The sequence below is a fragment of the Carassius gibelio genome, chromosome A5 (assembly GCF_023724105.1).
Source record: "Carassius gibelio isolate Cgi1373 ecotype wild population from Czech Republic chromosome A5, carGib1.2-hapl.c, whole genome shotgun sequence".
Classification (NCBI taxonomy): Eukaryota; Metazoa; Chordata; class Actinopteri; order Cypriniformes; family Cyprinidae; genus Carassius; species Carassius gibelio.
Genome location: NC_068375.1, coordinates 20,558,209 through 20,579,290, shown reverse-complemented (window position 1 = coordinate 20,579,290; position 21,082 = coordinate 20,558,209). Strand labels below are relative to the sequence as shown.

Here is a 21,082-nt window from a genome sequence, read left to right as displayed (position 1 = left end):
ACCACTGCATCTCACACAGGACACCCACGCTTCATTCTCCATTTCCCACCCTGCTGCTTTTCTCTTGATTATTCTCTTTCACTAGAGATTTTAAATTACAGAAGCAAAATAACTGTAGACCGTGTATCCATCAAGTGTAAAACAGCAAATAATTCACACGGGAAAAGGACAAATTAATCAAGGAGGAATTTATTGACTGTGATCAGAAACAGCTTTCTTATTGGATACATACCTTGTAATCTATATATTCATTCTACAAGACGTTATTGGCATTAACCAAATGCATTGTTATATAACACATTCTCAGTATGTTATTGTTAGTAGAGGAAACATGAAAAATCTGGATCAAACACACCCGCTCAGAAACACCAGCTCTCGTTGGTTTAGATTAAGCATAGAAAAGTTTTAAAAGCCTTAAGTTGATTTTAGATGTGTGCAACATCTTATAAACAATAGCTACATTGTTCCACAGTTCCCTTTTCCCAGTTGAAAGATATATTCATGTCATAACAAACACACTTCATTTTGAAGAACGAAAATTGAACATCAATTTTAATGAACTTGTTTCTGACAAACAGAACATTTTTTTTTTTTGCCAAAGTGTCCTTTAAAACTTTATATTTGGCATCTGATTATGAACAAAAGACCGGATCATTTATGATTCAGCAGCAATATAAAATAAATGTGGATATTGTGTTTGACCTAATGTTTGGCATAATGGCAAACTGGAAATCAGAAGAAAACAAAACACTAAAATATAGTGACTATCAATGGAAAAAAATTAAATACAAATAGCTAAAGCGGAGTTAAAATTCACATATACCTGACAGAGCTCTCACATTATCTGGATGTTGATAACTAGTACTTTTTAAGGAATAAACAATGTGTCATTATTTTAAGCATTGCAGTTAAAACATAAAAGAGAAGAAGAAGTCCTCACATAATCAAAATGCATCACTCAATAAAATAAAATAAAAAATGAAATGATTCAATATGGGGAAAACTCATTAAGGCATAGTGTCTTCAAGGAAAACTATGGACATTGTAGATGTTCAACTTCAAATGCGCAGCGTATATAAATAATCTCCAAACCTCTGGATTTAACAGTAGTCTAGTTTCACTGCAGTCATAATATATTACTTGCAGCTAATGGAAGAGGACCAAAGCTTTAGCATCTGCATAAACATTGCGTGAGGTAAATTATCTGAGGCTTTCTGCAATTAAAAATAGATATACTCTTCTAAATCCTGATAATTCAGCATATTTTGGCCTTTTCTTGGAATCTTGGTTCACATTAATCATCTTCCAAAAATAAGCTAGACATTCTCAAAGAAAAAACACAGAGAAACGATTATGAATCACATGGCGTAGTTTCTCATGATTGACTGCACAGTGTGATTTGACCTACAACCCTAAAAGCAAAGTTTTAAAAAGTAACAAATCTGATGATTGTTTTCATCCCACTATAAAACAATATTAAATTATTAGTGATTCACGTTTGAACTGTACAAAAACAGGTTTACAAATGAACCTATATCTAAATGTGGATAAACTAAAAGTCAGCCCTCCTCTTTCCCGTGTCACTATTTGACCTGAACAGCAATGTCTTCACGATTTTTTAAAAGCTGTTCAATCCACTCAACATGCTGTAACAAACCTAATGGCTCTTCTACACTATGCTTCTTTATACCTTCATCCAATGCATAAATATAACTGTGAATACAACCTTAGCTACTCATTAAAATGGAAAAACATCCTTATCTTCTAAATCACTACATACACATAGATCTGCAGCTGCCCACCGAAATTTATGAAACCGTTCTGTGATTAACAATATAACTAAAATTGGTTAATGTCGTTTGAACGAACAGACAAAAAAAAAGGATATAAGTGACAATACAAGAACACATGCAGAGAATCTGGTCCTGAAGAGGTAAGGCACCAGGGGTCAACAAAAAAAAAAAAAGCCTAGTTTCTGTAAAAATAAAATAGCTTTCATTTCACTTGTGTCTTTTTAAGGCAATTAATGTGGGAGTGTCAGAAAGGCAGCAGAGTGGAAGGAGCGTGTTCAAGCTTGACGATTGGTCATCATCCCCTGAAGCAAAGGGATCTGTAGAGAAACAACACATTTATTTACAGGATTATTTTCACTTATGTTTTTGACCTAATGAATGCAGCCTTCATTAATGTCTGAACAGCAGTTGATATGCAATGTATTGACCTTGGACAGGTCCACCCCTGTGAGGGCGTTTACAGAAACAGGGAGTTCAGCCAAAAGACGATTCACTTCCCCAGTGACACGGCCACCGTCGCCGCTCAGGATCACAATCTCATTGGTACGGCTCAAGGGTGCTGCCACATGTCTAGCAATCTGTGATGCAACAAAAACACATTTGGCTTTATTTTTCAGAGCATCATCTTTAAAAAAACACAAAAAACAACTTGTAGTTAACAGTTTAACTACTGGAGAAGTCTGATCACTCTTAAAGATTTGAAGAGAGATAGAGAAAAAATGTCTACATACCTTTGGCAGAGCCTCAAGGACGAGGGCAATCTTTGCAGACTCTCCGTACTGCTGATAGGCCTCAGCTTTGAGCCTCATCTTCTCTGCTTCAGCTTTACCCACAGCCTCAATGGAGCCGGCCTCTGCTTCTCCAATACGCTTGATCTTCTCCGATTCAGCCTGTGCCAACAACACCTTCTTCATCCTGACAGAGTGGTGCAGAATGCAGCACGAGTTCATGAGGCCTGTTACCTGGCTCCCTTAAACTATAACATACCAATTGTACATATACAACTCTCTAACTCGTGTCACTCACTTCTGTGCCTCTGCGAGCTGTTGCATCTTGTAGGCTTCAGCCTCCGCTGGTCTCCTCACGGTGGCGATCAGCTCTTTTTCTGTCCTCAGGATCTCCTTTTCCTCAATAGTGATCTGCTTTTTCCTTTGAACCACTTCGATTTCAATCTCCTCCAGTCTGATCTTCTGCTGCTCCTTGGCTGCCTGCAGTTCATAGGCCAACTGAGCCTCAGCTTTCTGAGAGAGGTGAAAGGAAAAAACTATTATATTTGTTGTGTCACACATTTGATTAAGCAGTGCATCTGCAGTATTAAAATAACCAGAGGAATGATCAGCTCTACCTTTGTGTTAACTTCTTGATTGAAGGCAGCCTTCTGCATCTCCAGCTCTCTCTTTGAGTCTGCCATTCTTGTATCGGCTTGGAATTTCACATCCATCATCTCCTTCTTACATTCTGCTTCCTAAAACAAGGGAGTAAGGAATGTACTGTAGTAAAAACTCTTTACATTTTACTAATTTAGAAGATGCTTTCATACAAAATGACTTAAAAATGAGGACGATAAAAGCAGGCAAAACTAACAAAAGATCAATGTCTAAATGATAAGTTTTTTTTTTAAATCAACATTTGGTCTTAAAGGAACACTACTTAAAAAACAAAAAGGCTAATTTTCCATCTCATCTAGAATTAAACAGTTGAGTTTTACCGTTTTCGAATCGATTCAGCCGATCTCCGGGTCTGGCGGTAGCACTTTTAGCTTAGCTTAGCACAGATCATTGAATCTTATTAGACCGTTAGCATCTTGCTTAAAAATTAAAAAAATCTATGTATTTCCCATTAAACTTGACTCTTCTGTAGTTACATCGTGTACTAAGACCTACAGATAATGAAAAGTCGCGATTTTAAAATACCAAAACTCTTTGGTCATTTTTGAGTAAGATGCTAATGGTCTAATCAGATTCAATGATCTGTGCTAAGCTAAACTAAAAGTGCTACTGCCAGACCCAGAGATTGGCTGAATTGTTTGAAAATTGGTAACTCTAGGGGAGATGGAAAATGAGCCTATTTAAAAAAAAAAAAGTAGAGTTTTCCTTTAAACTAGACAGCTGTTGTTACATATATACAGTACACTATTGTTTAAACATTTGGGGTTGTAAGATTAATGTTTTTGAAAGAAGTCTCTTATTTATCTGTATTTATTTGTTAAAAATATCAGCAAAACATTAATACTGTAAAATATTATTACAATTTAAAATGAGTGTTTTCTATTGTAATATAAATTTAAAATGTTATTTATTGCTGATAGCAAAGCTGAATTTTCAGCAGTCTTTACTGCAGTCTTCATTGTCACTTTATCATTCTAACATGATGGTTTGGTGCTCAAGAAACATTTATTATTATTAAAAAAGCTTAATATTTTAGTGGAAACCGTGATGCATTTTTACAGGATGAATACAAACTTCAAAAGAACAACATTTATTTTGTATAGAAATCGTTTTTAACAATGCAAGCCTTTACTTTTTCAAGATAGGTTTTTATTTAATCTGTTATGTCCAAAATGATTCTGATCTGAATTATTATGTGAAATATTTTGACATCCTGATGATCAATATTTTCCAATGATCATTTATCTCTAAAGTTTTTTTTTTTTTAAACCACATATTTCCAAGAGCTATTTTGTACTACTGTCGTGAAAAGTGACTCCTTTATTTGTTCAGCTCACCCTGATCCCAGCATCTCTCTCTGCTTCAGCCACGCCAATGTCAGCATCTCTCTGAACAGCAGCAGTCTGGGATTTCCCCAAAGAACTCAAATATTCCACCTTATCGTAGACATCCTGATGGGAGAAAACAGATAACATTTTCACCCTGACAACTGCAATGGTTTTGAAAGAAAACAATTGATTGTTGAAAACAAAAATTTAAAAGCAAAGTAAAACAGAAACTCTTTCCATGTTTATCCATGTACCAATGTAAGCACACCTTAATAGTAAAGCTTAGGATCTCGATGCCCATCCTGCCCACATCGGGTGCTGCCACCTCCCTCACCAGCTTGGCAAACTGATCCCTATCCTGGTAGATCTGCTCCACCGTCAGAGTCCCTGTAAACACAATCAGGTTAGTAGGATGTATACGTCATGACGTTCCCTTGTTTTCCTGCCCCTCATTCGTCCTCCAGGAAACAGTTCAAAGTTTGCCATTATAAAGGATGTATGCATTTTCTAAATGCACTGAGAGAGCATAGGAAGCTTTTAACCAAATAATGTCCCAAACCTGGACTGATCTGTTGATAAGAGTGGCTGCTGGTCATGTTGCTTATCTGGCAAGAACTTAGACGTAACACTACCTGTCTACACTGTCTGAACTCACAGTGAAGTTAAGAGCACACTATTGAAGACATACACAAGTGTCCAGCATCACTCACCTAGAATAGAGCGCAGATGACCTTCCAGCGTCTGCAGAATGACACTTTTAATCTCTGCCACCGTTTTGCCCAGGAACTGTTCACAGGCATAACCCAGCAGCTCTTTGTCAGTCATGACCTTCACCTGGTAGCAGAACATATAGTCATGGACCATGACATGAACTGAATCACAGCATGCCATTGCAATCAACACAGACAGTAGAACAGTCAGCTGATGTGTTACTGTACACAGTTATTAACATTATTAATAGCTATAATTTAGCAAAAACACACTAAGAATCTTCTAGCATCTTAACAGTTTTCTTGTACATAATATTTGATCAAAATTGACAGTTTGAAGTATGTAAAAGAATATTTTCCAGGTTTGAGAGACAGACATTAGGCACAACCAAATCTGCTGGATGTTGTAATGTTGGGTATAACTGAGTTTGTGGTTGATGGACATGCTTCAGTCAGTATTCATGCAACTATGAATTCACATTCAAAAGCTTGCAAATCAGTATTTAAAAAAAAAAAAAAAAAAAAAAAATCGGTTTATGGTGTTGATAAACACAATATGAAATAAAATATTTAAGAAGTCCAAATGTCTCAGTACATTCAAGCAGAATGAATGGCTGGGTGATATATAAATATATATATATGTGATTCATTGATTTACATAAATGTAAAATTAATAAAAGCAATATTGTGAATATTGCTATGACTTTTTATTTGCTATTTAAGTTTTTGATTACGTTTTGCTATCCTTGTCTTGCAAAACCTATAATAATAATAAAAAAAGCATTAATAAAAAGCTACGAATATAGAAACATATTTTTATCTTTACCACTCAGCATTAGTATGAGTTATGGAGCGTACAATTAGTGTAAAGGGTGGTAAAACCAAGCCTGATGGGAGAAAACAGCTTTAACAAACTCAAAATTGTTCATGTCTGCTTGCAAAATAAAGTAAAATAAATAAAAATAATATAATACCAGGATTAACTGCAAGACATTTCCAATGCAATCAATGTGCAAATAAAAACAATCTCTCTCCATGGCTATGAAGAGGAGGGAGAATGAAGTGATGCATCACAAAGAGAAGCGTGAGTTTTTGTGGGTTTAAGATTCTCTCTAATGAACTACAAGCAGCTTCCCATTTAGAATATGAAATCAAAAACTGCATGTGGCCTGGTTAATGCAGAAGTACATGATTATGATGAGAGCTGAGTTCAGTGCAGTGTCAAAGGTGAACTTCGACCAACTCTAACAGGAGGGTGCATCCTCCCCATAGTCGAGCAGTCATCAAACAGTTATCACAAGCAATGCAATACACAGCAGCATGATGCCACAAATGTGGAAGGGGGAAAACATTAGATGCAGAATGAATCTCAAAAGACTCCATATTACAGGAGCAATGCCCTGTGAATGGTATCTGGTAATGGCTGGTCAGTATCGCTGACGCCGTAGATAAATGTTCCAGGTCTGGATCCACATTTTCAAATAGAAATACAGATATTACATTTTTAATCAGTAATCAGTATGAAGGCCTGTTCACACCAAGATTAACATTCAGAGCAAAACATTTGATGTATCTGAAAATCTTCACATAACATTTTAACATTTTTAATTGCACTGCGAAGAAAACTGGCCAACCAATAAAATTTGTACTTTTGGTCACATGCCCAGAGCTGCTCTGTTAAACAAAACCATGACTGGTGGTGCTCACGAACAGAGTATTTTGCTAAATGACATTAAATAGCAGATGAAGAATCTGGAAAATGACTCTCATCATTGTGCTCTTGTATCTGGTGCATCTTGGTTTTGTGTCACCAGTAACCACTGTGTCATCCTGGCAGAGATGGGGACTCGAGTTTGAGACTCGGACTCGAGTGCGACTTAAGTCGCACAAACAGTGACTTCAGACTCGACTTGAGACTCGTCCTCGAAAGACTTCAGACTCGACTCGGACTCGAGCTCCGGGACTCGTGAACAATGTTAATTTTTAGTAAACGTCAGATGAGCTCGCTGTTAGAGTTGTGACGTTCGCGAACGAACCGATTCTTTTGAACGGCTCATAAACATGAACGATGGGAGCCGAGTCACTGCTGGAGGGGAGCCGTTCTTTCTGTCGCTCTTTTTTCCTATGCGTGTTTCAGAGCGCGTGTTTCACACAGATGCACATAAATGAGCTCCTCCGCGAGACAGAACAGTTATAGGGGGAGGGGCGCACCCAGCGCAGGCCAACCCTTTATAGCAGTTATTAGTTGTGCACGCATCCTTCACGTGAGTACTCCAGTGGAAAAAAACCTGCGTGCCTCTGTCATTGGGTAGGAGCGGAGCCATGACGTTTTGCACAGATATTCATTGCAGCCCACTTTGTTATTGTTCATTGACTTGAAGTGGCTGATGTCCTATTTGCAAAGTTTACAGTAGTAATAGTATGTAGACATTTCCATTTTATTTATTCTAATTTTATCTACTTTAAATATTTTTGGTTCTCTATCAAAATGTTCTTGTGTGATAACAATGTTCTTGTGTGGAAGTGTTTGTAGTAAAAGCTGTTTTGCACAGAAATTCATTGCAGCCGGTTTTGTTTTTGATATTTATTTGTGAATAGGTATTGTATGAATAACATAAGTCAGCGTAGCTTTGTTCATTCTTAAGCCAGACAAGAGGTGTGCAGCTATACAGCCAGGACAGACAGAAGGCCATTACTGAATCCATAAATGCAAAATACAGATATTAACTTAAAAGTAAAGCATTCTTGGTGTTTTTGTCATGTTGCAATAGGCTGTTTACACTGATTATATACCAAAATCAAAGTTGATATTGTATGCTAATAGATAGAGTTGTCATAATAACATATTACATGCTTTGAATTCCTTATATATAGCTATGCAGTGTTCTAAGCAGCTTGGATGGGTCGCTGTACGTGATGCAACATTTATTATAACCAGAGACTTAATATAATAAAGAGACTTGAGACTTGACTTGGACTCTAGCTCAGAGACTTGAGACTTGACTTGGACTCTAGCTCAGAGACTTGAGACTTGACTTGGACTCTAGCTCAGAGACTTGAGACTTGACTTGGACTCTAGTTCAGAGACTTGAGACTTGACTTGGACTCTAGCTCAGAGACTTGTGAGCATCTCTGCATCCTGGTAACCAGAAACCACTGAGTGACCAGGTGTTTTTTTTTAACTTTGAAACAATTGGTCTGAACAGATAAATGGCATGCGAAAATCCGAGCATATTTCTCAGCTGAACACTTGTGTTGGTGTGAACAGAACTTGATAGGCCAAACGTGAATATGACGAATATGAGTCTAAGTGAGTTATTTCAGAATCTGCAGTCATTTAGGACAGATATGTAAATAACAAAATATCAATAACAATGAAGTGTTGTAGCATTCAATCTGCAGGGGGAGCCATGCTTTAACAAGCATTCAAATGGAGGCTGCATGCACTTAGGCAACATTTTGCACCGAACTAAAACAAAAAGAATCTTTCACATGTTGCGCTCATGGGAAACCACAGCATAGACTCAAAGGGAGGAATCGTGCAAGAGAGTAAAAACGAAAGTAGGGCAAGACTAAAAATGTGTTCTAGGATTAAAGAAAACTTTCTCTTCAAGTTTTCCACATTGTTAAGAAAATGCAATTTTGAACTTTGAAAGAAAAAAAACAACAACCCAAAGTTTAAGTATTATCTGGGTATATATCTTTGGTCTGCGGGTAAATATGAGGAATGGGGTATGATGATTGATTTATAATAGAAAAGCGACTCAAGGAGGAGGATATTGCAGACAAACAGATAAGTGGGTCGGACTCCGCTAGTTAAAAAAGTTGCAAGGCTCCAATTACAAACCACACAAGACAGACATCTCACAGTTGCTATGAAATCTGGTAGGTTGACTAAGGATGTAATAATACATGGATATGATTGATGCAACAAACATGAGAAACTAACAATATGATTAAATGCATAAAAAAATCAAAATGGGGATACTATAAGTGCACATTTCAGAAGAATAAAATACTTTCTTGACTGTTGTCAATGCATATCTCATTGCAAAAACCAATGATGACCTGTCATTAGATGACAGATGGACTCCTGTGCAACTTTTATTGCATTTTTTATTATTTTAGTATTCAGTATTTCTTTTTTTTTTATGTGGATTTCCCATTGGAACTACAGAATTGTCAAATCACAATGTTATTGTGGTATGTTTTAAGGTTTCAGCAAATATTGCATTGCTGACTAAGATAATAAAAATGGAATATATTAAAGGGGGGGTGAAATGCTCGTTTTCACTCAATATCCTGTTAATCTTGAGTACCTACAGAGTAGTACTGCATCCTTCTTAACTCCAAAAAGTCTTTAGTTTTATTATATTCATAAGAGAAAGATAGTCTGTACCGATTTTTCCCGGAAAAACACGACCGGCTGGAGGCGTGACGTGTGGGCGGAGCTAAAGAATCACGAGCGGCAGTAGGCTTTTGCGTTGAGAGCGTTTGGAAGCTGTGACTTTACGTGAGGGAAAAACCATCATCCAAAACAAACCATGGCTTACAGTCAGATTCAGCCATTTATTTATGATCCAGAATCAGATCCCGAGGTTGAAACTGAATGAGAGCAGCAGCAGCAACAACTCGCTCCAAGCGGGGCTCGAACCCGGGTCTCCGATGGGAGGCGGACGCACTAACAAGGAGGCAGAGATATTTGAAGCAGTTTTACTCACCGCCTGTGGTTCCAACACACGATCGTGACCCTTTTTTGTTGGGATTGCATCCTCCTTAAGAAATAAACGATACGCAAATCCGTCGTCAAACTGGGCCTTGTTTGTAAAACAAGCATCTTCGAAATGCAGGGAACAAACACAAACATTTGCACAACTCCGTTGATTCTCTGTAAAAATAAACTCCATCCACTGGTCCCTTAATGCTGTTTTTTTTTTTTTTTGGTAATCTGTGCAGGGTTGTCTTGCCCTGGCAACCAAAAACACACTCCTTTTGTGACATTTCGCGACGCTCTCGCTCTGATCAGTGATTGTCTGTGCTCAGCCTCTCAGTGCTCTGCTCTATGGGAGCGCGCGCTCTTCCGGCAGAAGTGCCCTTATAAGGAAATTCCGCTCCATCTACGTCACACAGAGCCATACTCGAAAAAAACTTTCCGAAACTTGTGACAAACCGGAAGGAGTATTTTGGGAACAAAAATACTCCTTCAAACGTACAACTTAATTTTTGAAACTTTGTCCATGTTTAGCATGGGAATCCAACTCTTTAACAATGTAAAAAAAACTCAGTATGCATGAAATAGCATTTCACCCCCCCTTTAATGAAACACCCAAATTACACCCCTAGGTATTACATGCAGGGCAAAGCAGTGTATTACAGACTCAATCTTATTGAATAACCGTTGCTGTTTTGATACAACGGTCAAATGCAATCGCATAGTCTCTCTATGAAGAGACATTGAGCTCAAGTCTCTATTGACACCAAATTGTGGAATGTCTTGTTTAAGTTTCTCATCCAATCACGTTACTAACATAGAAAAATGCCATGTAATGGCTGGACTGCCTCTTTGTTTTAAAATGCTCTCATTGTTCACACCAGACTAGTATTCACAGTAGGGAAAAAAAAAACGGTTGAAAAAAAGAACAGGCTTCGGGAACTGAAATAATCTTAAAATACAGGTAATGCAATATGCTCAATTGTAATTAGCACTACACTGAAGCTGGGTTTTCAAAAGTGCAGAGAAATGTTCATGAGAGTAAACATGCGAGTTCTGATAAACAGCAAGTTTTGACATTCTGACAAAACTGTCAATGTAAAGACATCAAAGAAAAAAAGAAACTGGCATATAATTTCATCCAGATTTCCTTTTGGCTGCTTGAGAAAAGCTTTTACATGGTTAAAAAAGAAAACAATTATCAAAATGTATAACATCTACACTACAATGGCATAGTGTAAACATACTGGCTCTGTTCTTAAACCTAGCATGTAGTAATACAGAGATGCACCGATGTATTGGCCAATAATCTGTATCTGCCGATAAAAGCAAATTATTTCATTTTTGGCTTATAAAGTATATAAATTATAGCGCAAAATAAACATGAATGAACATCAGAAGGTATGTGGAAAGAACGGTATAGCTTACCAAAATATATCATGTCTAATGTAATCACTGTGTTTCAACTGAGGAAAGATGCCAATAAAACAGATTGTGAACAGTATTTCACTACTGTGTCATTTACCTCAGCATCCACTGTTCACAGTTCATTAGTTAGCTATAAAAAAATAAAAATGTAGCTTTTTTTTTTTTTTTTTACTTCTATATGTATGTTTGAATAAATCTGGCATGAAGACAGGTATTTATGAAGACTATGTGCAATTGAGTTGTAAACAGACATTTCAATTTTTTTTGAGAGTAATTGTGATACCTGAAAATAAATATCAGTTAAATATGATAGCTCTGTTGTTAATTTGAACCTTTAATATTAAAAAGTAAGGTGCCAAATGGTAGGGTTCCCTGTGTAGTTAACAGCATCTTCTAGGATTATATATTTTTTTTTCCTTCAGAAAACCAAACTATTGGTATCAGCATATCGGCACAGAAATTCAGTATTGGCGCTTCTCTAAATATGCGTATGCATAATTTCGAGTCTCAAAAAGAACATCCTGGGTTGCATTTAATGATTATAGTCACTTACAATATAAGGGTTACATTTCAAATAGGGTGCCGCCTAGAAGCCAGTACACATCAAAGATATCTCACTGGGTTTTGGAAGAGAGCCATTCTTGTAAATTGTTTTGTTGTTTTACTTAACAGATCTTTTTCAGTCTTTGATTGACTGAACAACAGATAATCATGTCACGCACAAATCAGTGACTTTCAGTCTGATTAACATGCTAATATTGGCACTGTGCATCATGAGGGGGGTCAAAATCAAGGACCAGAAAAGGAGGGAAGCAAATGAGAGAAAAAAAGCATGATAAAGGGGTGTCGGGTCTGAACCCAGTCTGGCAAACCTGAAAGTGGCATTTGGAGTTTAAGGTTAGGTGAGGTAAGGTGATTTACCTGTGCCACACCTGTGACAATAATAGCTACCCCCTCCGCTGTCTCTACATCCTCACACTTGGGTTGCAGGGTCATAATCTCAAGGGTTATCCTGTGAAAATGAAAAAAAAAAGGGAAACAAACCAAAAAAGTTGGCTATGATCTACGGGAAGAATGTCAAGCGGTGTGAAAACAAGAAAGAAGGTGGGATTAAAGAAAGATGTGAAGGTAAACCACACAAAATTAATCTGTAGGGTGAAAATACGAAGACACACCATTTGGTCGGCACAAATCAGGTTTTGACCATGGGCTGTAATGGCATCCTCTGGATCCAGATTCCCAGAACCTTAAAGATTATTTCCCAACCCACAATATTCCCGAAAGCCCATCTGATACGTTCCTCATCCATTACAGACCCAACAGTCAAAACAGGCTGACACGAGCCATCAGTTTACATGAGCCATGAGCGCTGCGTAGCCAAACTCCAGACAAGGATAGTGAGAGATGACTGGCTCTCCTTCACTGCAGAGGAAGACCAACACAAAAGTGTGGAAGGGAGCGTGAGAGCACGTGTATGTATGTAACGTGGGAAATGGAACCAGGCCACCGCCCTTCACATCCTGAGCACTTCAAATTGATCTCGGTCTCATTTGGTTGGCTTTTTCATTCAGTGTGATTACCTGAGCGACCCCTGTCACATCCAAGGGGACACCCTCCGAAGTTTCGATATTCTCACAGCGACAGAGGATGGTCATTATCTCCAGAGAGAGTCTATGTGGGGGAGATGAGGGGTGGAGGGGAGGGGGAGAGAGGATGAGGATGGTGGGAAGGAGGGAAGGCAGGACAGCACAATATTATCAGTTGTGTTAACATATCTGAAAGGGGAGGACAGAGGTCAGGGTTCAAGGTTAGGGAGGATGGGTGCTGGTGTTGATTGCAGTTGAATCCAGACCATCAGGAAGCCGCTGTCTGCTGCATATGGAGAGAGCTTTCATGTCATTTATCTTTGAAATCTCATGAGAGACTCTGAATGGATGTCTAATTAGATCCGTTATACTTTGCCCTCACACTAACTGTTGGCATTCACAACCCTAGATTACTCCCCTACACATCTATGACAAAGCGATTTCCATTTCTGATAAGGTGTTTATGCTACAGATGGATTTGGACAAAGAGGCTGCACAAAAATTATTATTCTTATATTTTGAAATAGATCTTAGTATAATTTTAACAGATTACAATGCATTACAATATAAATGTGTAGGTCAATTGCGTGTAGCATTCTTTATGTAGACTAAATATTCTAATCAAGATGATAATTTATTTTAATTAAGAGCTGAAATACACTACAAATACACTACACTCACTACACTAAACTACAAAACAGATTTTAAAACACTAGGCCGACTTGTAAATGCTAACAAAGAAACACTGGGTATCATACACTAAACCAGTGGTTCTCAACCTTTTTAATTCAAAGGTGCATCATTGTCCAACACCATATTCAGGATCACTATAAACTGAACAAAATGATGAAAGCAACACTTTTTTTTGGGCCACATTTTTCATGAGCCAAACTCAAAGACCAAAAACTTTTGCCATGTACACCAAAGGCCTATTTCTCTCAAATATTTTTCACAAATCTGTAAGTCTGTGTTAGTGAGCACAACAGGTTGTTGATTGTGGCCTGTGGAATGTTGGTCCACTCCTCTTCAATGGCTGTGCAAATTTGCTGGATATTGGAAGGAACTGAAACAAGCTGTCGTATACGCCAATCCAGAGCATCCCATACTCACCATACATGCTCAATGGGTGACATGTATGGTGAGTATGATGGCCATGCAAGAACTGGGATGTTTTCAGCTTCCAGGAATTGTGTTCAGATCCTTGCAACATGGGGCCGTGCACTATCATGCTGCAACAAGAGGTGATGGTCATGGATGAATGGCACAATAATGGGCCTCAGGATCTTGTCACAGTATCATCAAAATGCCATCAAAAAAACGCACGTGTATTTGTTGTCCATAACATATGCCTGCCCATACCATAACCCCACCACCACCATGGGCCACTCGATCCACCAAGTTAACATCAGCAAACCGCTCACCCACGCGAAGCCATACATGCTGTCTGTCATCTGCCCTGTGCGGTGAAAACTTGGATTCATCCGTGAAGAGAACACTTCTCACGCCATCAAATGTGAGCATTTGCCCACTCAAGTCGGTTACGAATGATGAACTGCAGCTGAGACTCTGATGAGGACTATGAGCATGCAGATTATCTTCCATGAGCAATTTCTGAGAGTTTGTGCACAAAATCTTTGGCTATGCAAACCGACTGCTGCAGCAGCCGTCCGGTTGGCTGTTCTCAGATGATCTTGAAGGTGAAGATGCTGGACGTGGAGGTCCTGGGCTGGTGTGGTTACAAGTGGTCTGGGGTTTTGAGGCCGGTTGGATATACTGGCAAATTCTCTGAAACGTCTTTGGAGATGGCTTATGGCAGAGAAATTAACATTAAATTCACAGATAACAGCTCTGATGGACATCCCTGCAGTCAGCATGCCAATTGCACGCTACCTCTAAACTTGCAACTACCTTTTTAATTGGACTGAAATGAAACCCAGCCTTGCTTTATTTCTAAGCTATGCGCTCAGCTAAACAACTGTTGTTACCACTGTTAACCACACAATGCATATTTACAGTTCTTTTTTTTACTTTGAATCCCTCAACAGAAATTGCTGAAATTGATAGTCATTTCATCTTCCTATTGACTCGAACAATAAAAAGTATGAAATAAACTATTTAATTTTAGCTGTGACATTTAAAGTTGTTGCTGCATTTCTGCAATAGTACACCTTTTCTCACAAATCCATTTGTTGTAAAATGACTCTGACAGATGACCAAATAACTGCTCGTGTTCTTATCAATGGATGGTGGTCAATTTTGGTAAATCAAATTAACTATGTTAGTGAAGTATTTTTTTTTAATGTAGGGTATGAAAGCATCAGGTGGTGACCAGGGAATAGTGGGGAGTAATTCTCAGAGACATCTCTTGCTCAAGAACTAAATCCTTCCGCTGTGCAGAAATAGAAGTGTAATAAAAGTCTTCTGATCTGTATTTCCAAAGATTTGATTTATAATAATAATCTTATGATCCCCAGCAGTGAGACACCAGAAACAGATAAGATGGTCAGACACACACAGGTGAGTCCAGTGCTTAAAAGGCAGGTTAGCTCAGCAAACACTTAAAGAAATGAACAGGAGAGGAACATCAGAGAAATGGCAGACTGGTTATTACAGATTGTACATGCATAACTATCTCAATAATGATTAAAGAAGGAAACAAGAAATGGATATAAACCATACACTTCAGAATGATAAACAGTTCTGTTCTCTTATTTCATACATATGACTTGTTGTCATACTAATGTTCAAACACGGGTTCTCAACTCTGGCTCTCAAGAAGTCACTGACATTGTGTGACAGGTGGGATTCAGTTTATGGCATTTCTCATTCATTCCTATGGTATCTGTAAATGGCGAATGAGTGTCGCACAACTCTGACTGAAATTCAGTGACATCAAGGCTGTAATGTGATTGGTTATTAAGGCACACATAATCCAAGTTGACCATTACACTTTCTCCAATAGTAAGTAAAACATTCCCTCTCATCTCCCAATAGTGGAGGTAAACTGGAAGAGGAAAATGGATCTTGAGAGCCGGAGTTGAGAACCCCTGTTCCAACAGCTACAAGCACTGTGTACCCTACACAATAAACAGTGCTCATACTGAACGACACGCAGTGTATGCTTTTTATACTGTGCTTAACAAACATTTTATTCTTACAGTTATGGTCCAAAAAATGTCTATTGAGGACAAATTGAATAGTTTGTTTAAACAGCAATCAGTGATATTGACACCGCAAATGTGCAAATAAGAAGGAGGGTACCACAGGGTAAGAATAAGGGTTTACCATTTCACAGTACTAAACCTGTATAACCAGGGTTATTTCCTAACCTAGCGCAAAGAATGAAAATGTGTGAAACAAAATAGCATAACCAAGGTTTCCTATAACCCGGCGTTAACAAATGTTAAATGTCTCAAAAGCTTTATATAATTTATGCATAAATGCAGTTCCACAGATGTTTGGATTCACTATGTATTCATCAGCAGATGCTACACTATTAATGGTCTTCTGTTTGTAACGACTGAAGCTTAACTTCAGTCAACACTTAAGTGTTGTTAATTCTGTTTACATTTCCAAACACGAACCTTGGATACTCAGGCCCTTAATGAAGTGGGTGGGGATACTAATACTGATATATTAGACAATGTTTGTGCTTCACGTTAAGCTGAAGACTATCACTGAAAAGAAGAATCTTCAGCAGATACACTATTTCTTTTCTGTATAGTAAATGGAGTTACTTTAGTTACAATCAATGTCTTTTAGATGTTGGGAAGAAAACAACAGGCACAGGTGTGTGCGTACTCTGGAGTTTCTTAAATTATATTCACTAGTTTAAGTAGTCTAGCCAGACAAATATGAGTATGCCGTGACACGACTCTAAAATGGCCCTAATGCTCACTCAGGAGGAACTGAAATGCACATATATGGAGAATAGAGTGATTCAGTCAGTGGGAGAAGGGTTTGTTTACCTTGTGAGCTAGTAAACACAATAGCAGGAGTGAATGTGATGAATAAACATTCTTACTTCTGTATGTCGGTGATGAGCCACCACGCCCAGGCCCAGCCGCCCACTGTATACCTCTTCTCATCAGAGCCACAGCAGCCACCTGAGAAAATAAACACCGCATATTTAGCACAAATACACATTCCACATTAATCTCACTTTTAAACTCAAACATGCTTTCAATCATTGTGGCAGTCTAGAATGGCAATCTAACATTAAAGCGGATACTTGCATAATAAATATTCTTTAAAAATAATACATAATAAAAATAATAAAAGTCTTTTTTTAAATCAAACCATATTTTTCTATTTTAAAACTTTCAGCCTATTTCACAAGTAATTGGTAATTCACCACTTTCACCATATAACGGTGGTGACACCCGGATGTACACTTTTACCGTATTTTTCGGACTATAAGTCGCACCTGAGTATAAGTCGCATCAGTCAAAAATGATGAGGAAAAAACCTAATAAATGCGCCTCTTTTCAATAAAGTCGGTTATCTAAAAGCTGGTTCACACGGCAGGATAATTAGGCCGATTTTAGCCCCGATTCACCCCTTCCGACAATCTTAGGATGCTCAGATTATCGTAAAATAATCTGATCAAATATTCCTGCCGTGTGTGGTGTGTTAAAACTGCTCTCCTCTGCTCGGAAGAATGTCGGGACCGCTCCGATCTCAAATAGGGGATGTGATGTGTTGATATTGCCGTGTGGCTGCACACCACACACCAAACGACCAAAACTGTTAGACCCGTGATTTTTTATCGCCGTGTGTGGGGTCGCTCAGGTTTGGAAAATCGGCCGACAATTTTAAAATCGTCCCGTGTGAACCAGGCCTAATCAGCTGTAAATTCCATCAGGTGCTTGATTTCACACAGAGAAGTTATTACGCTAATTAGAGAACAGTCTTTACTGACGAGATGTCCATTAATCACCAAAAAATGAAGATACTGTCAACTTATAATAACCCTCAATTTGTTCTAAACCTTTGTTAATTTTTTTTCTCCTCAACATAAAATACATAAAAATATAAACATATATTTTAAAGAATGGTCCCCACTGACTTTTTACAAGATTTTTTTTTTTTTTATATAAATTGCCACTTGTTCCAAATATATTATTTTGTGTTGAACAACAGAAGGCATCTCATACAGGTTTAAAACATCAACATAATTTCAATTTTTGGGTGAACTATTCCTCTAAAGCAGCCTAATATAGAGTTTCCCATAGATTTATTTATTTGTGCCACCACAATATCAAAACTGACCGCCACAAATAGATTTTCCAAAAGGCTTTGACTTCATTGAATAAACATGAGCACTGCACGTTTAAAAACCAAAAATCAGCACGGGTGTTTTTATTTTATGCATTTTCAATTATCAATGTCATTTTCATTTAATATTGCCTGTAATGCCTGATAAAGCAGCATTTGTGAGTGGAGCGCTGCTTTGTAAAGCTGTTACCATAGAAACCTCTATCTCTCCCGCTCTAAAAGCGCCTCCTGCTGGCAGAGAATGAATTTGCATATTTACGGTGGAGGGGGAGTGTAAGGATGTGGGAGACACAAGCTGTTGTTGCCATTTGTGTCAATAATGTAAATCAAACATCAGAAAGAAAATCACTTACTGTCCTTGACTGAATCACTTTAGAAAAAATAAAAACAAATGTATATTGAATTTACATAGTGAAGACTATTCAGTCCATGTGCACATTTTCTTTATACAATATAATATATATTATTCAGTGCTTTAAGTTTTTCCAAGTATGCACATCCAGTTGCTCATGTTGTGAACAAACTAATGCCACAGTAGGCAAGGAATTAGATGGGTAAGTGTAAAACAGACCATCCAGTTCTCCAAGATATTTAGGCTGCTTGTCTGTGGAAATATAAATATTGTTGGGTCAACCATGACATGTGACCTGGACTTCAGGGAGATAATGTAAGATTGATTACATTCAGCTGCCAATGTTATAACATTCATGTCATGTTTCCTGAAGTTTAAGCATCAGTTTGGACTCCTGATCTATGTTTAACATGATATATAAACAGCTGAGGCCTTTAACCATTAGGTATTTGAGATAAGTTCCTCATATGGTTCCTGAATAGTAACCATGTCATCAGCTATTAGTGTGCAATCCTCAGCTGTTGTTTGAAACACTTGCACAACTGCAGCCAGATCAATCCCGAGAAATACAGCGAGTTAGCCCACTGGCATGTGCTTCTGGCATGTGACTTTATTTCATGAAACATGACCAATGCGGACACAATGTTAAAGCAGGTAAAGCAATGAGGAAATAACCCTGCAGGAACCTGTTCAGTTGGGAAAAAAAAATTGGTAGTTGACAATTTAAAATAAAAGAACTAGCAAATTTTGTGCCAGTGTACAGTTTAGTGTACAACTCTGTTGGGTATATTTGATATACTATATAAAAGTAGATCTAGCTTAAAGGTGTATTGACTGTATCCAACAATTAAAATCATACAATAATATGGTAATTTTGATGTAGTCTATTGATTTAAACTCTATTCATGTATTGAAATGTTATATTTTGCTATTATTTTGTCCCAAACGTGCACACAATCCCATACCTGCTTGATTTTCTCCATTAAAAGTAAATAAATAGATAAATCATGTAACAATATTATGAAACCCAGGAACCTTTCTTCAACATACCAGAAAGACAAGTAATGACAAAATTATAGAAATCAGCCTTTGGACTACGTAGACAAATCCCGATTATTACAAACAGGAGCATGCTAAAAGGGAAATTGTACGATGAGTAGTAAATCTATCTGTTCCTGGAGATCTACCACCTGTTCCAAACCTGATCAATCACACCTGCCTGTAATTATCAAGTGCTCCTGAAGCTGTTGGTTAAATGATTCAGTTGTGTTTGATCAGGGTTGCAGGAACAGGATGGTTTGATTGACACCGTTTCTATTAAACACGACTATCTTTACCCTGCATCGTGAAAACGCCTTTGTATGAAGACTATTATTGTCTTCATACAAAGGCCCACAATCATGTTGTGATCATCTGATCACGTGATATATAGATTTGGTTTAATATGATTTATATATTCAGATACGGCCGTGGCAGCGGCATGTGTACGCAGTCAAAAAGCACAAATACATAAATCGTGTGTTAAAACTAAACAACTATATAAACGATCAATATTCAAGACCAAGAGGATTTCAAGATAAGAAAGTCGATTTCATTGCGTAAGCACGTCGAACGACGGAGCACGAGACACAACAACAACACAGGCCGAGTGATTGAGTGTTTCTGCATGCGACACAAACCACATCCACTACTCGGCTGAAACCTCCCCCCGAAACGCTTGAGAAAGTAAGCTATAATTCCAGTTAACGTTACACTGTTGAATAAAATCCATGTATGATGATTTACATAAACATTATACGTTAGCTAAGTTTCAGAAGAATATAATACACGAGAAAAGCGGACTGCTTTGAGAGAAACTGAATTGTTACCTGATACCACCAGGGCTTCGTTTGGTCCTACAGTGTGGCAATTCCCCATATTTCTCCTTCACGACGCCTTTAAAAAGCTATTCAGACCGTGAGAATTATAGTTACTTCTTTTTTTCCAACGACGACGGAAGACTAAATTGAAAACGATCAGATACAACGACAAGACTCTGAATGAAGTCTTCTATACACGATATTCCTTAGGATTTCTGCTGGCAGTAACGCTAAGTCACTCACCGCCCTTTCAGATATATGACGACTGTTACGACATAACGACAAAACATGTTACATTTGTGTTATTCTTCGAGCTTCCAGTAGAGAGCGCCAAAAGATCTTAAATGAGCTCCAGAGACCAGAGTTACTTTAGTTTGCCATTCCAGCTGCTCTTTTGCAAAAACATTCAATACAATGCTTTTATGACTTTTTAAAGAGTTTGGTTTAGGCTTTTTTATATTAATTATAGTTGACTACTTGTCCCTCAGCACATGACAAGCTCATGTCAAAGGCAATTATGAAGTCGGCTTTACCCATGATTTATATTTATTAATTGGATGTCGGGTTCTTAATTTTTTTGAAGATATTCAAGGACAGAAGTAACCACCTATAACATAAAAGTGTGAAATAGGTTACGTCCTTATCTGATC

At 37.8% G+C, this 21,082-nt stretch overlaps 1 protein-coding gene across 2 annotated transcripts; it reads right to left on the bottom strand.

The window, feature by feature from the left end:
- Positions 1–173: 173 nt before the first annotated feature.
- On the bottom strand, positions 174–20,720 carry LOC128000721 (flotillin-2a). Of its 2 annotated transcripts, none has more exons than XM_052592291.1 (11): positions 20,442–20,720; positions 16,969–17,050; positions 12,939–13,029; positions 5,220–5,343; positions 4,778–4,896; positions 4,519–4,632; positions 3,139–3,258; positions 2,820–3,034; positions 2,525–2,708; positions 2,222–2,371; positions 174–2,110 (listed from the first exon to the last, which is right to left on the bottom strand). In XM_052592291.1, the coding sequence occupies exons 1-11, from the start codon at positions 20,488–20,490 to the stop codon at positions 2,069–2,071; spliced, it is 1,290 nt and encodes a 429-aa protein (XP_052448251.1). In that variant the 5' UTR covers positions 20,491–20,720; the 3' UTR covers positions 174–2,068. The 2 variants fall into 2 exon arrangements, with proteins under 2 accessions (XP_052448251.1, XP_052448250.1); XM_052592290.1 differs by lacking the exon at positions 12,939–13,029 and adding an exon at positions 12,280–12,370.
- Between the last annotated feature and the right edge of the window lie 362 nt (positions 20,721–21,082).

Bases quoted from the DNA above. Each gene is read 5' to 3' on its own strand.
- LOC128000721 (XM_052592291.1), bottom strand. From the start codon at position 20,490: ATGGGGAATTGCCACACTGTAGGACCAAACGAAGCCCTGGTGGTATCA. The intron at 17,051-20,441 runs GTAACAATTCAG...TTATTTTCTCAG, and splicing joins CGAAGCCCTGGTGGTATCAG to GTGGCTGCTGTGGCTCTGAT. The intron at 4,897-5,219 runs GTGAGTGATGCT...TTGTGTTTACAG, and splicing joins TCATCTGCGCTCTATTCTAG to GGACTCTGACGGTGGAGCAG.